At 36.0% G+C, this 12,941-nt stretch overlaps 1 protein-coding gene across 2 annotated transcripts in view; it reads left to right on the forward strand.

Annotated features, from left to right (window-relative positions):
* Positions 1 to 4,755: 4,755 nt before the first annotated feature.
* LOC107677254 (uncharacterized) overlaps positions 4,756 to 12,941 on the forward strand; it is a 24,384-nt gene continuing 16,198 nt past the window's right edge. The window contains exons 1-3 of one of the 2 annotated variants that reach the window (XM_016472081.1): positions 4,756 to 4,900; positions 11,855 to 11,906; positions 12,600 to 12,680. In XM_016472081.1, the coding sequence (XP_016327567.1) occupies positions 11,862 to 11,906; positions 12,600 to 12,680 (126 nt within the window). In that variant the 5' untranslated portion in view covers positions 4,756 to 4,900; positions 11,855 to 11,861. Of the gene's footprint in view, positions 4,901 to 4,933; positions 5,364 to 11,854; positions 11,907 to 12,599; positions 12,681 to 12,941 lie in introns of those variants that run through there. The other variant, XM_016472082.1, reaches the window with a different exon arrangement.

Raw genomic sequence — 12,941 nt, forward strand, 5'->3', positions numbered from 1 at the left:
TCTATCTATCTCTGCTGCCTATCTGTCTGTCTAGCTACAATATATTTCATCTATCTATCTATCTATCTATCTATCTATCTATCTATCTATCTATCTATCTCATTATTCCTAGAGCCTGAGCTGCCTATCTGTCTGTCTAGCTACAATATATTTCTTCTATCTATCTATCTATCTATCTATCTATCTATCTATCTACTGTATGTCATTCACAAAAGAATTTACTGATCTCTCTTTCTCTTTTTCCCCTCTCTTCTCTATCGCTCTCCTGCAGGGTTGTGGAAGAGAGGCTATCTATCTGAGCCAACAAACAAACATTGACTGGTGCTTCAAACACATCAAGCTGTCATTCAGCGGGTCCAGCCGAATTGAATTCTCAACATCACAACTGCATCTGGAACTGACAGATTCGTAAAAGGTCTGTGTTTCTCAGAGCTGTTCAAATGGAGGTACAGTTTTATTTTACATGTTTTGATTTCTTCTGCTCTCCTCCCCTATATGACAGACTGTGTGTAGGCAACTTGGCTCTACCATTTCCAGGCTGTGCAGGACAGCGTTCTGGTGACAGATCTGCCCTGGGTTTCCATTCATTAGAGGGCCAGCGGGAATGTGGCAGGCTGCGAGGGTGTTGTATGAGGCGTAGCCTGCAGTAATGTTCCAGTTTTCTGTGTTCACCCTGCAAGCTGTCCCCTTGATGTGTGTGTGTGTGAGAGAGAGTGCATTACTAAAGATTATTGTTGTAAATTAGTATTCTATACAATAGTATTATGGTTTTTAGAGATAATGTCACACACGCATCGAGGGGACACACACCACGCACACTGATATTCTTGGAAGTACTATGGTGTATTTCGAAGTTCAATAGTATTATCATCCTGCACCATCACTATACCATGCTACCTATACAGTACTTTTTGTAAGCATGGCTAACACCAAGTACCTAGAAGTACTATTTTGGATACCATGGTGTATGACTATGGTAATCATTCTGTACCATGCTACATCATGGTAGAATCTGAAGTACATTAGTACCATGTAAATAACATGGTACATGAATATGGCAATCGTACAGTACTCATTTAAATATCAAAGTGCATCAAAACAACACTGATGTTCACTTTTATCACTTACAAAACATACCATAGTATTTCTATGTTTTTTGTTCATGGTACTGTGATAATAACAAAGTTTTTAGAATCTGGTAATACCATGGTACTCTTTGAAGAACCTAGGACTACCATATAAATATACTGGCATAGAAATAATATGGTAATCTTTAATTCACTACTATCACAGTTTTTTGGACTTGGTACTGTGCTAATACAATGGTATTTTAGACCATGTACCATGGTAGTATCATTGATACATATCATATCGTTTTTTTGGAAATTCCATGGTGCATTTCAAAATACAATAGTTTTACCATCCTTCACCATAACTGCACCATGGTACAATCCACAGCACTTTTGTAATATGTATACGTAGTTAACACAAAGTACCTAGGAGTACCATTTTAGATACCATGGTAAATGACTATGGTACTCATTCTGTACCATGCTACATATCAAAGTACCATGGTAATATATCCAGTTACTATCACTATACCATGGGTTATCAGTAGGACCAGATCTCCTCTATTAAGCGGTTTCCTTCAGCATAGGTGTCTTGTTAGTGTAGTGTTTTTACAGTAAGAGGTACAGGTGCTGATTGTTTAGGAGTCTCACGCAGTGCAGACTTTCCCGTGTGCTGTGCGTCTATCTTTAGCACACTAGAACCAAATAACTTGGCATGGGTTCAGCCCGTTGCCATGTACACTTTTGTACAAGCTCCAGGCTGCTGATTCATGAATGTAGAGTGAAAGCACGTGCCGCACAACACAGCAGATCACAAAATCTAGCTCACCATAGACATTAGGAATTACATCCGATCAATAAATCCATGTGGCCAGATGAACAGTTATCTTTTTGATCATCAAGGGTTATTTAGTTTAATTTCCCAAATGTTGCATAAATGAACACACATGAACTACAATGTGTGATTTGATTAATCAGGGCAATAATGAGAAACAGGATTTTTGCCGGGGGGCAGAACAATATAAAAATAATGAGTTCTGAGCTCATCAAGTTAATTACAACAAGAATGGTCTTGGGGATTCAAATAGACTACCTGGAGCAAATAGCCAACACTCCAAGAACAGCGTATCTAGGGACTGAAATATCATATATCACCTTAGCAACCCCTTAGAACATCCTAGCAACTGCACAGCAATGTGCTGAAACACTCAGAACACCTTAGCAACCGCATAGGAACACCCTACTATGCTGCTACACAGTGACAGTTTTTAAGCACTGCTGTGCAGTTACTAGAATGTTCTACGTGGTTGCTAGGGTGTTGCTAAAGTGATCACTTAGAACATTCTAGTCCTAGTGTGCTGAAACACTCAGAACACCTTAGCAACCGCATAGCAACACCCTACTATGCTGCTACACAGTGACAGTTTTTAAGCACACTGCTGTGCAGTTACTAGAATGTTCTACGTGGTTGCTAGGGTGTTGCTAAAGTGATCACTTAGAACATTCTAGTCCTAGCAATAATGTGCGTAAAAACAGTAATGACATCCCAGCAACCACTAGTTGCTAGGGTGTTGCTAGATAGAACATCCTAGTAACTGCATAACAATGTGCTTAAAAACAGTCACCACATAGCAACATAGTTGGGTGGTTGCCAGGATGTTGCTGTGTGGTTGCTAGTGTGTTCTGAGTGGTTGCTTTCGCACTTAGCAGCTGCATAGCAACACCCTAGCAATCACTTAGAACATACTAGTAACTGCATAGAACAATCAGAACACACTAGCAATTGCTTAGTAAGAAGGTTGGGTGGTTGCCAAGGTGTTGTTATTCAGTTGCTAGGATGTTTTGACTGTTTTTAGGCACATTGCTAGGATGTCAGGACTAGGATGTTCAAAGTGATTGCTTTAGCTACACCCTAGCAACCACTTAGAACATCCTAGTAACTGTATTGCAATGTGCTTAAAAACAGTCACCACATAGCAACATAGTTGGGTGGTTGCTAGGGTGTTGCTATGCAGTTGCTAAGGTGTTTTGACTGTTTTAGGCACATTGCTAGGATGTCAGGACTAGGATGTTCAACGTGATTGCTTTAGCAACACCCTAGCAACCACTTAGAACATCCTTGTAACTGTATTGCAATGTGCTTAAAAACAGTCACCACATAGCAACATAGTTGGGTGGTTGCTAGGGTGTTGCTATGCAGTTGCTAAGGTGTTTTGACTGTTTTAGGCACATTGCTAGGATGTCAGGACTAGGATGTTCAACGTGATTGCTTTAGCAACACCCTAGCAACCACTTAGAACATCCTTGTAACTGCATAGCAATGTGCTTAAAACAATCACCAGATAGCAACATAGTTTGGTGGTTGCCAGGATGTTGCTATACGGTTGCTAGTATGTTATGACTGTTTATGCACATTGATATGCAGTTACTAGGGTGTTCTAAGTGGTTGTTTTCGCACTTAGCAACTGCATAGCAACACCCTAGCAACCACATAGAACATACTAGTAACTGCACAGAACAATCAGAACACACTAGCAATCATGTAGCAACATAGTTGGGTGGTTGCCAGGGTGCTGCTATGCAGTTGCTAAGGTGATTTGACTGTTTTTAGGCACATTGCTAGGATGCCAGGGCTAGGATGTTCTAAGTTTTTGCTTTAGCAACACCCTAGCGACCACTTAGAACATCCTAGTAACTGCATGTCAATGTGCTTAAAAACAGTCACTGCATAGCAACATAGCTTGGTGGTTGTCAGGGTGTTGCTATGCGGTTGCTAGTGTGTTCTGATTGTTTATACACATTGCTATGCAGTTACTAGGATGTTCTGAGTGGTTGCAAGCAACACACTAGAACACACTAGCAACTGAACAGCAACATAATTGGGTGGTTGCCAGGGTGTTGCTATGCAGTTGCTAAGGTGACTGTTTTTAGCCGAGTGCTACAATGAATGATACGAATGAAATCATGATTTATGGTATCCTGCTTCCCAGATATGGCTCAATTCACTGGTTATAAAGTGTTCTGAGTGTTTCTTTGTAGTTGCTAAGTTGTTCTGGTGGTTGCTATGGTGATCTGTGATATTCTGGTCCCTAGATACAGCTCCTTAAATATAAGGTTATGTGAGGTTTTGCCTTGAACTGTCCACAAGATGAATATTGTTAATATATAAGTCATATCGCTAAGAAATATTCTAGCACACCACGTCTCGCACACGTATAGTGATAGGTATCATTCACATTTGTAACGCAACATTTCCAGGATGCACAAATATTTTATGTTTAAACTGTGCAAAATATGTTTTACAATGATTTTTCTTCACAAAAAATGTGCCTAGTTTGAACATCTGCCATGAATGGAAACTTGGTTATTTGCATATCACTACTGTGACATGAAAGTGAGAAGGCTATAGAGAGAAACAGACAAAATATTACCATCATAGCAGGGGGTTGTTCACTATAGCACACACACACACACTTGACAAAGCCCTAGATAAAATCCAAGAGTGTTTGCGAACCCATTGAGCTGTTTTTTTTTTTTAACTAATTTTGGAGAGGAGTAATTTAGCAAATTGTGTGTCAGCATGTTCGTCTCAGGGAAACAACAGCTGATCTATATGTGTGTGTGTGTGTGTGTGTAGGCACATTGTGTTGCAGTTGTACGTGGGCTAACACATGGTAGAAGTGAATGGTAACACAGGATCAACCCTCAGCCTACGGTAACTGCACTTGGACACACACACACTCGTTACACACACATGCAACCATGCTGGAATGAACGGACTGAATTGTGGTCAGCACTTCCCAACTAAAAGCATCAGCAGAAGACAACCGGTGAGTGTCGTTCCCTGTGTGTTTCTGTCTAAACATCGTCTGTTTAATGCCATTCAGCTTAATGTGACAATATTATCTGTCTAAATGTCATTTGCTGCTTGTCACTTAACAATCTGACAGTACTTGGAAGACTTATGCTGCTTGGTTAACCGGTTAGTTCAATCATGTTGTACTTGCTGGAATGAAAGTAACTGTTTTGTTGTGTGTCAGTGATTTGTAAGCTTTTAATTCCTTTAAGCCTGCTGCCTTTTTGCCCGCCGTCCTGACTAGATGACAGGAGATCCATAAAGCCTTTGTCAACTGATTTAATGGGGTCTGACTTTTAGACGGTCAGTTTGTTGTTGTGTGTCAGGAGGCTTATTGCGTCATTGTGATGGCATCACCCTCGCCGGGGACACCCCCTCTCTTTCAGCTGACCGCACCGAGTGACAGGAAGTCTTGTAAAGGCTCGTACCTGCGAACGGTACGCACACAGAAAACCACAAGAGGGGAGAGAGAGGCTGTGCTTCTGTCTTCCACCCACATATATGAATCAGACTGCATGTGATTATTCTAGCACACTGCTTCTATACACGTTTGATACTCATGTATCTCAGTTTATACATTCTTGAATTTGATTCTGATGGGTTTCTGAAAGTGTTTAAGTGATTATAATGTTTAGTCAGCTGGTCATTACATTTAAAAGAAAATACTGACAGGGTGATCAGGACCTAAACATGAAGCGGAGTGGGTTATTTTGTGATAATGACTGGTTGATTGTGCATTATCTGTCTCATTATGGGGCTAGTTACCAAATTATTATTATTATAAGTAAATATAAAATCCATATTATGTGAGTTGAAATTATTTTATTATGTAAAAATAAAGAGACCAGTGTAATATGAGAGAAAGTATGGCTATGTACACTCAAATTTAAAAAAAATATATATTTATGTTACAAATTTCCATCAATCTGATTTGAGTAATTTTTAAATGGTGTATATATGAATTCATACTTAAAATTATTTCAAAATATGGACTTTTAAAAATAAATAGAATTTCACTATTTACTAAAATTCATGAAAAAGTACTGAAATCAGTACTATTTTATATCAGAAATATCTAGTGAATATTTTTTAAGCTGAAAGGTAAAATTCATATTTTAAAATCTTCTCTAATCAATAGACGTTTTTTGAAATTTGTAATGTTATGAAATTATTATTATTTAACAAAACGTTAGTAAAAAGCAACTGCATGACTTTGACATTAAACAAATCTATTAAACACATCAAATTTAAACCATTTGTTACAGTTTTTCTCAATTGCTTTGGCACATTTTTCAAAACAATCTTAACATTCTCTAAACTGTGAGTGCAAATGTCACAACTGTTTGCTGGAACTTCAGAACTTTATTGCATGTCTGCAAAATGTAGTTACTCACCCAAAACATTTCATTCATGCTTCAAAACCTAGTTATCGTGTCAGTAATTTGGCCAAGGCCACCAAAATATAAAGTATTTTTGTCATCGTGTGAGCCACACTGGTCAAAATGTTTAGTTGTTTTTTCACCATGACAGTCAACCATGGAAATGAAGGTTTTATAAAAAATCTGATATTTGTTGAGAAAAGTCAATAGTACATAGAAAAAAAAAAATGCAGACAATTGTACTTACTGTTTGCACACATGTGCCAAAGCATTTGCAATTTGCTCAGATCAATAAGAAATTCCAATCTGATGTGAACAAGAAGCTAATTTTTCAGAGATCTGAACTTATTGTTTCGGGAAAAAAAAAGTTTCATTCGAGAATTGAGCCAAAGCAATTGAGAAAAACTGTAAAATATGACCTTTTCCAGGATTTGTGAGAGAAAATAAGTTACCTGGACCAGTCGATATTAATGCTTAACGGTCATTATACAAAATATTTGACAGCAGAAGATTGCAATTTTCCAATCAGAATCAAGTATTCCAGAGAGCTGTGTAATACTTTTTTATAGACTTTTTTTTTAGACTGTTGAATTATTGAAAACTAATGCATATCTGAGGGTTTATCTCAATAGTTCCTCAAATAGAACACCTTTAAGTGTCATTACTTGGGAATGCTTTGAAACAGGCAGTGGGCAGATTAATTCTGTTTTCCACACACTGTGGGCTTCAGACCCCAGGGATTTGACTGTTAAACCATTAGAAATTAGATTAGAGACTGGAGATTACTAGCTGTCATGACATGAGGCGGTGAGGGAGGTCGGGCAGTTAGGATGGGTTGTTTGATCAGTATTATCATGCACTGTGAAACCTTTGATTTCTGATCTGTCCATCTGTCTGTGGCTGAGAGGCTGTTTGCTGTGATTACAGCAGGATTAGGATATTTTTTAGTTATTGCGTTTCAGATTTTGAAGTTGCTGTGTCGGTACTATGGTTCACTGATGGTAATATGTGGTACTTTGATATATACCATGGTATTACTTTTTTACTATATTCATATACCTTGGCATTTAAATGGTACTGTGATGCCATGAAGTATATAATTTACTGTATATAGTATCCATCAGCCATTGTCATAGTTTTGTCATATTATATTTTATGGTAATTCCATAATTATAAAATACTATGGATTTACCCTGGTTTTTAGATATGGTAGTGGTACAATGAATTGCATGGATTTACAGTATATGTAATGATTACCATATTCATGTAAATACATTAATTCAATAAATAAATTTCATAGTGTATACAGAGATCCCATGGCCATGTAAAACCCAGTAATATTATGTAATTTTAAAAAGCAAAAGTTGTCAAAATTAATAATATGGTACATCAAGAAAATTTCTGTAGGGAACTTAAAATAAAAGAAAAGAAAAGTAATGAAAATTAATAATCATCATTCCAAATTATATCCACTATAGACATTTCTGATTTAAAAAAAAAAAAAGATATTAGTTCCATGACTTGGAAATAAAATTGAAAAGTAATGAAAATGAATAATATTAATAAAATATTAAAAATAATTATATAACAGAATTATTTATAGTGAATACAATTTTGTATGTTAAAAGGTCATAAATTAATATATTTATATTTAATTTAACAGATCATCTTCTGTAAATGTCTTTCTAACATTAACATGATTAAATGAATGTTTGAAAATCATAAGATTTTTTAAAAAGTATTTTTTAAATGGAAAGTCATAAAATATTTAATATCTGAAAGTCATTCAAATTCAAATTAATTCTTTTATTTTTCACATATGCTAAGCTAGAAATTATAGTACAATCTCTATAACACAACTGTTAAAAATCTTAATCCTATTATTATGAAAATCTGGGAAAATTATAGAAAATCTATATGTGGTAACTCCATAAGCATATAGATATATCACATTAACAGTACATATATAGCAGTATTGCCATCTCATACTATGACTATACCATGCAGTATACTTGAGGCTTGAGTCATGCAATCAGAGAGATGGAAAGGAAGAAAGAAAGTGATTGGCATGGTCTGGAAAGCAGGAGGAGGAGGAGAGGAGTGGATATTTTAACAGCTGATGGTTCTCAAACATGAGGAGAGGTTGAGGGCCAGCGTTTGCCCATAACTCAGCCAGCGTTCAGCCTGTGCTGACAGTCCAGCTGTGAGACGGACAGCACCCATCTCAGGCCTGGCAGTGAGAAGCAGCGTGGGCAGGACTAACCAGCATGACCTTCTCCTGTTTGTCGCCACACAGGGCATCTTAATTCCCTCTTGGAACCCTGGCAGGCTGCTGTAATCTGAGCTGACTGAGGCACAGAGGAATGATAATGCATCGGAATTCTGGATGCATGAATTAGAGTTCCAGTCTGTGGATCTGGAGTGCTTTGGAACATTAAACTGGGAGACATTTATATGCAGAAGCACATGTGGGTGTATGTGAGTGTGTGTATGTGCGCGCATACATGTGTTTATAATATCCGCCCACTTGCAGGCATAATTTATTCAGATTTATTGCATAAAATAGCTCTTCTCTGTGAGCATTTTTTAAACACTGCAGTTATAAAATTAAAGTAGCTTTCATTCACACATGTGGGTGTATGTGAGTGTGTGTATGTGCGCGCATACATGTGTTTATAATATCCGCCCACTCGCAGGCATAATTTATTCAGATTTATTGCATAAAATAGCTCTTCTCTGTGAGCATTTTTTAAACACTGCAGTTATAAAATTAAAGTAGCTTTCATTCAAAATTAAACAAAGCAGTTTGAAGTCATATAAACCACAAAGTATTTTGCTCTATTATTGTTCATGGCTGGTGTGGTATTTTTAGAGTAGGGACAGCAGCAGGACAGAGAAATAGGTCAGATTAAACTCAGGTAAATGTCTTCTGAGGCGAGGAGCCGTTCCCTGACCTGCCCTGTATAACCACAGTACAACTAACTGTGACTGTGAGCTCATTATTGTACTGTGAATGAAACTAAAGCTCTCATGCCTGTAGACTGCTTTTTTTTTACTATAATGGATAATTCTCTTGTGTCACTACTTGGTCTCATTGGAAATTTGTTGTAGCGCTATTACTATAGTGTGGCGGAACTATGGATAGAAGAGTGACAATATCAGATAGAAATACTAAATGATGAACATATTAATATACTGTTTTGTTTGTTTGTTTGTTTAATGGCGCAAAGTACACAACTAGTCAAAACGTTATGCATTTCTAAGGATCTTAAACAATGATCTAAATGCTTATAAAAATTCTTTAATTAATTATTACAAATTTTCACAACTTTTAGAAAAATATATATACACTATAGAATGAATGGATTATTTTATTTTATTTTAAATTGTTGACTGTTCTAAATGCTTATGAAATTCTGTAATTAATTATTACAAATTTTCACAACAACAACAAAAAATATTCACTATAGAATGACTGGATTATTTTATTTTATTTTATTTTATTTCTAATTCCCATACATTCATTTGTTGTTTTATAGCCTTAATTACTTAATTTTAAAAAACTGAAAATATTAGTAATTATTAATAATAAATATTTGAATATGTCTCTCCACAAATTTTCTGTTTCAATAAGAAATATGCGATCAAAGGGAAAAAACCTTTGGGGTGATATTAATAATAATAAATGAATGTGTAATTTCTATACATAATAAATTTGTTATTTTCAGCTTTGATTACTGGAAAATATTAGCCCAAAATAATGTTAAATAAGTAGTGTCTAAACTTTTAATTGGTTGTGTAATTCTTGTCCTTGTTCTTGTCCAGTAAAACACAATATTATCATGGTACCATAGCCAAAATACCATGTAAAGTATTTGTTATTGAAAGCAGATTTAATAATTTATTATTTTTAATTTATTTTGTTAATAAATAAATAAATCTATTTTTAGTGCATTAAATGACTGTCACTGGTCATCCTAGTTTTATTCAGAAATATTTGTTTGATTCTAAATATACTATTTAATCCTAATGCTTATTTTTTTTAAGTGTAAAAGGGTATGTGAGGACAGGCACATCTCTGAGTGCACATTCTCACAAAACCTGATGCACTAATGTGGGTAAATGCATCTCTCTCTGCCATATACCACTTAAGCTGCACCTCAAATTAGTAAGGCATCTTGTTAAGTGGTAAGACATTTAAAGAGATGATGGGTCGCTATCAGCACGAACACCAGTGTCATCAGGGGAAATGTCATTTTTGTTTGCGAGTTCCTGGTTCTCTTGAGAATCTGCAGGGCAAATAAGACACTGACGGTATGTGTTAAGGTCACTAGTGGCGTTAGATCACAAAACATGTGCTTGTTTGCTTTGTTGTAGATCTGTTTGTTAGATAGCATTAGGTGCACAGTCACTAACCAGAGCAGACGGGTGCAATCTGAGCAGGCATTATTACATTTAGGGCAGCCTGTACACATTTGCTGTCAGATGGACCCTCATCTAAGACATCACATGCCTTCAAAACAGTTTGTGTTTAAGAAATGGACATAACAAGCTTGACATTTTAACCAAAGGCCACACGTGACAGTGCTTAGCACGCATGTCGCAATGGCCTCTCCACTGTTTTCCACAACTCTTTATTTGTCAGACGGGGCACAAATCACACTTCAGCCAGAGAAAGAGGGGCAAAACCAGGAAATATTGATTGTAATATTGACAGTTTGATGTTTTTCAAAAGATGTGACCTCTTGAAATCTACATCTGTGACTTTTTGCCCATATGCATTGGCTTTGAAGCCTGTATGTTAGTGTACACCTAAAAGTTGACAGTAAACTTTATTTTATTTTTACTTAAGTTTTATATTAAGAAATGCAAAGTAAAATGGAAAATAGTGGAAATTATTAATAATAAATAACAAATGAATGTATGGAAAAATAAAATAAAATAAAATAATAACAAATTGCCACAAATTTCAATAGAAAATATGACAACATGGGGGAAAGAAACACTTTTTTTTTTTTTCTCGTAGATCACATTCATACGTCATATTCTATTCTTGGCCCCAGAGAGCTTTGTCATTCATGTGTGTTTCGTAACTAAATGTCGTAGTTTGAATGCCATGTAACCTTGCAGTCCACCTGTGACAGCAGAGTGTATATCGTATTTATTTCTGTAGGGGGGTGAGGTCTGTCTTTAGCAGGCTATTCTTACCCCAACAACATTTGCTCTGCAAGTCCAAACATCCGAGAAATGGCCTTGAATGAAGTTCAGGGTATATGACATCAATACTGCACTGGACAAAAGTACAAAGCAGATATTTACAGAGCACTGTAATGTTTTAACTCGCTGTATTCAGCTTAATCTTTTCATAAATCTGATCAACACTTGCTTTTCATGCACCAAAAATTATTTAAAAGCTGAAATTAATGTCAAAATACTTGAGTGAAATACTTCTTTTTTACCAACCTGTTCTTAGTCTTCTAGACAGACATTGACGGTAGGTTGTTAGCAAGAATAGGTTGTTTATCCCTCTCTCTTTCTTTCTGTGTCAGGATCATAATGGAGGAAGAAACCCTGCTGCGAGCGAGACTGCAGGCTATAACAGTGAGTATCAGGCTGGATTTGTATTCTTTTTGGTTTTGTGTAATAGGGAATTGAGGTTTTACATTGGCAAGTGAAATATTATCACTGTATATATTGTTATTTGGCTTTGTTGTCAAGTTGATACTCACAAAACCTGTCTGAAACATGTACAGTATATAACACATGAATTTTGCATTGTTATGTCTGGTAACCTTGATAAGGTGACAGTTTTTATTGTGTTATTTAACTAAAATCAGGAAAAAGTAACTCTCTTAACAATGTAGTCTTAACACTTCGATAGCCTTAATGATATGAACCACTCAACCATTACTGGCCACGCAAGAGATTAATCTATGTTTATCTGCTTAAACGTTTGTTGGTTTCTGTCAGTATATGAACTCTATTAAAGAACACTTGAAGAGTGTTTATGGAGAAATCGGTCCATGTGCTATTTCTGTCCACACTCAGCCTTTGAGCTGTTCATTTTATACATGAAGTCATGGTTTATTAGAGAGTTAAAAATAATGCTGCAAAGCCTTCCTCTCAAAAAGACTGTATTAATTCTCTCTAGCATGCATGCTTGTGTTAATAGCAAGACATTAAACGCCACTTATAGAAAAATAAACAACAAAAGAATAAGGGGGTCAAGGTGAAATAAAAAAAAGGTTTAGGATATTTTTTACTTTACATAAGATGACTCTGATTTCTCAACAGGACAAAAGAAGAATTCGAGAGGGGATAGAAAAGAAACGAAGAAACATTGAAGAAGAGAAATTAAAGCTACAATATCTAAAGGCATGTATTGATATGAATAATAATTCAACACTTGCTTTTCATGCACCAAAAATTATTTAAAAGCTGAAATTAATGTCAAAATACTTGAGTGAAATACTTCTTTTCCCTTTTAATGTGCAGAGACATAATTGGCAATAGGGAAACCTGTTTGGAAACCATCAGTAGTGTTTGCAAATGCATTAAATGAATGCATATTTCACCTAAAAATGAAATTGTTGTCATTAATTACTCACCCTCATGTCGTTCCAAACCCGTAAGACG

Source organism: Sinocyclocheilus anshuiensis, unplaced genomic scaffold (genome assembly GCF_001515605.1).
Source record: "Sinocyclocheilus anshuiensis isolate Anshui unplaced genomic scaffold, SAMN03320099.WGS_v1.1 scaffold392, whole genome shotgun sequence".
Taxonomy (NCBI): Eukaryota; Metazoa; Chordata; class Actinopteri; order Cypriniformes; family Cyprinidae; genus Sinocyclocheilus; species Sinocyclocheilus anshuiensis.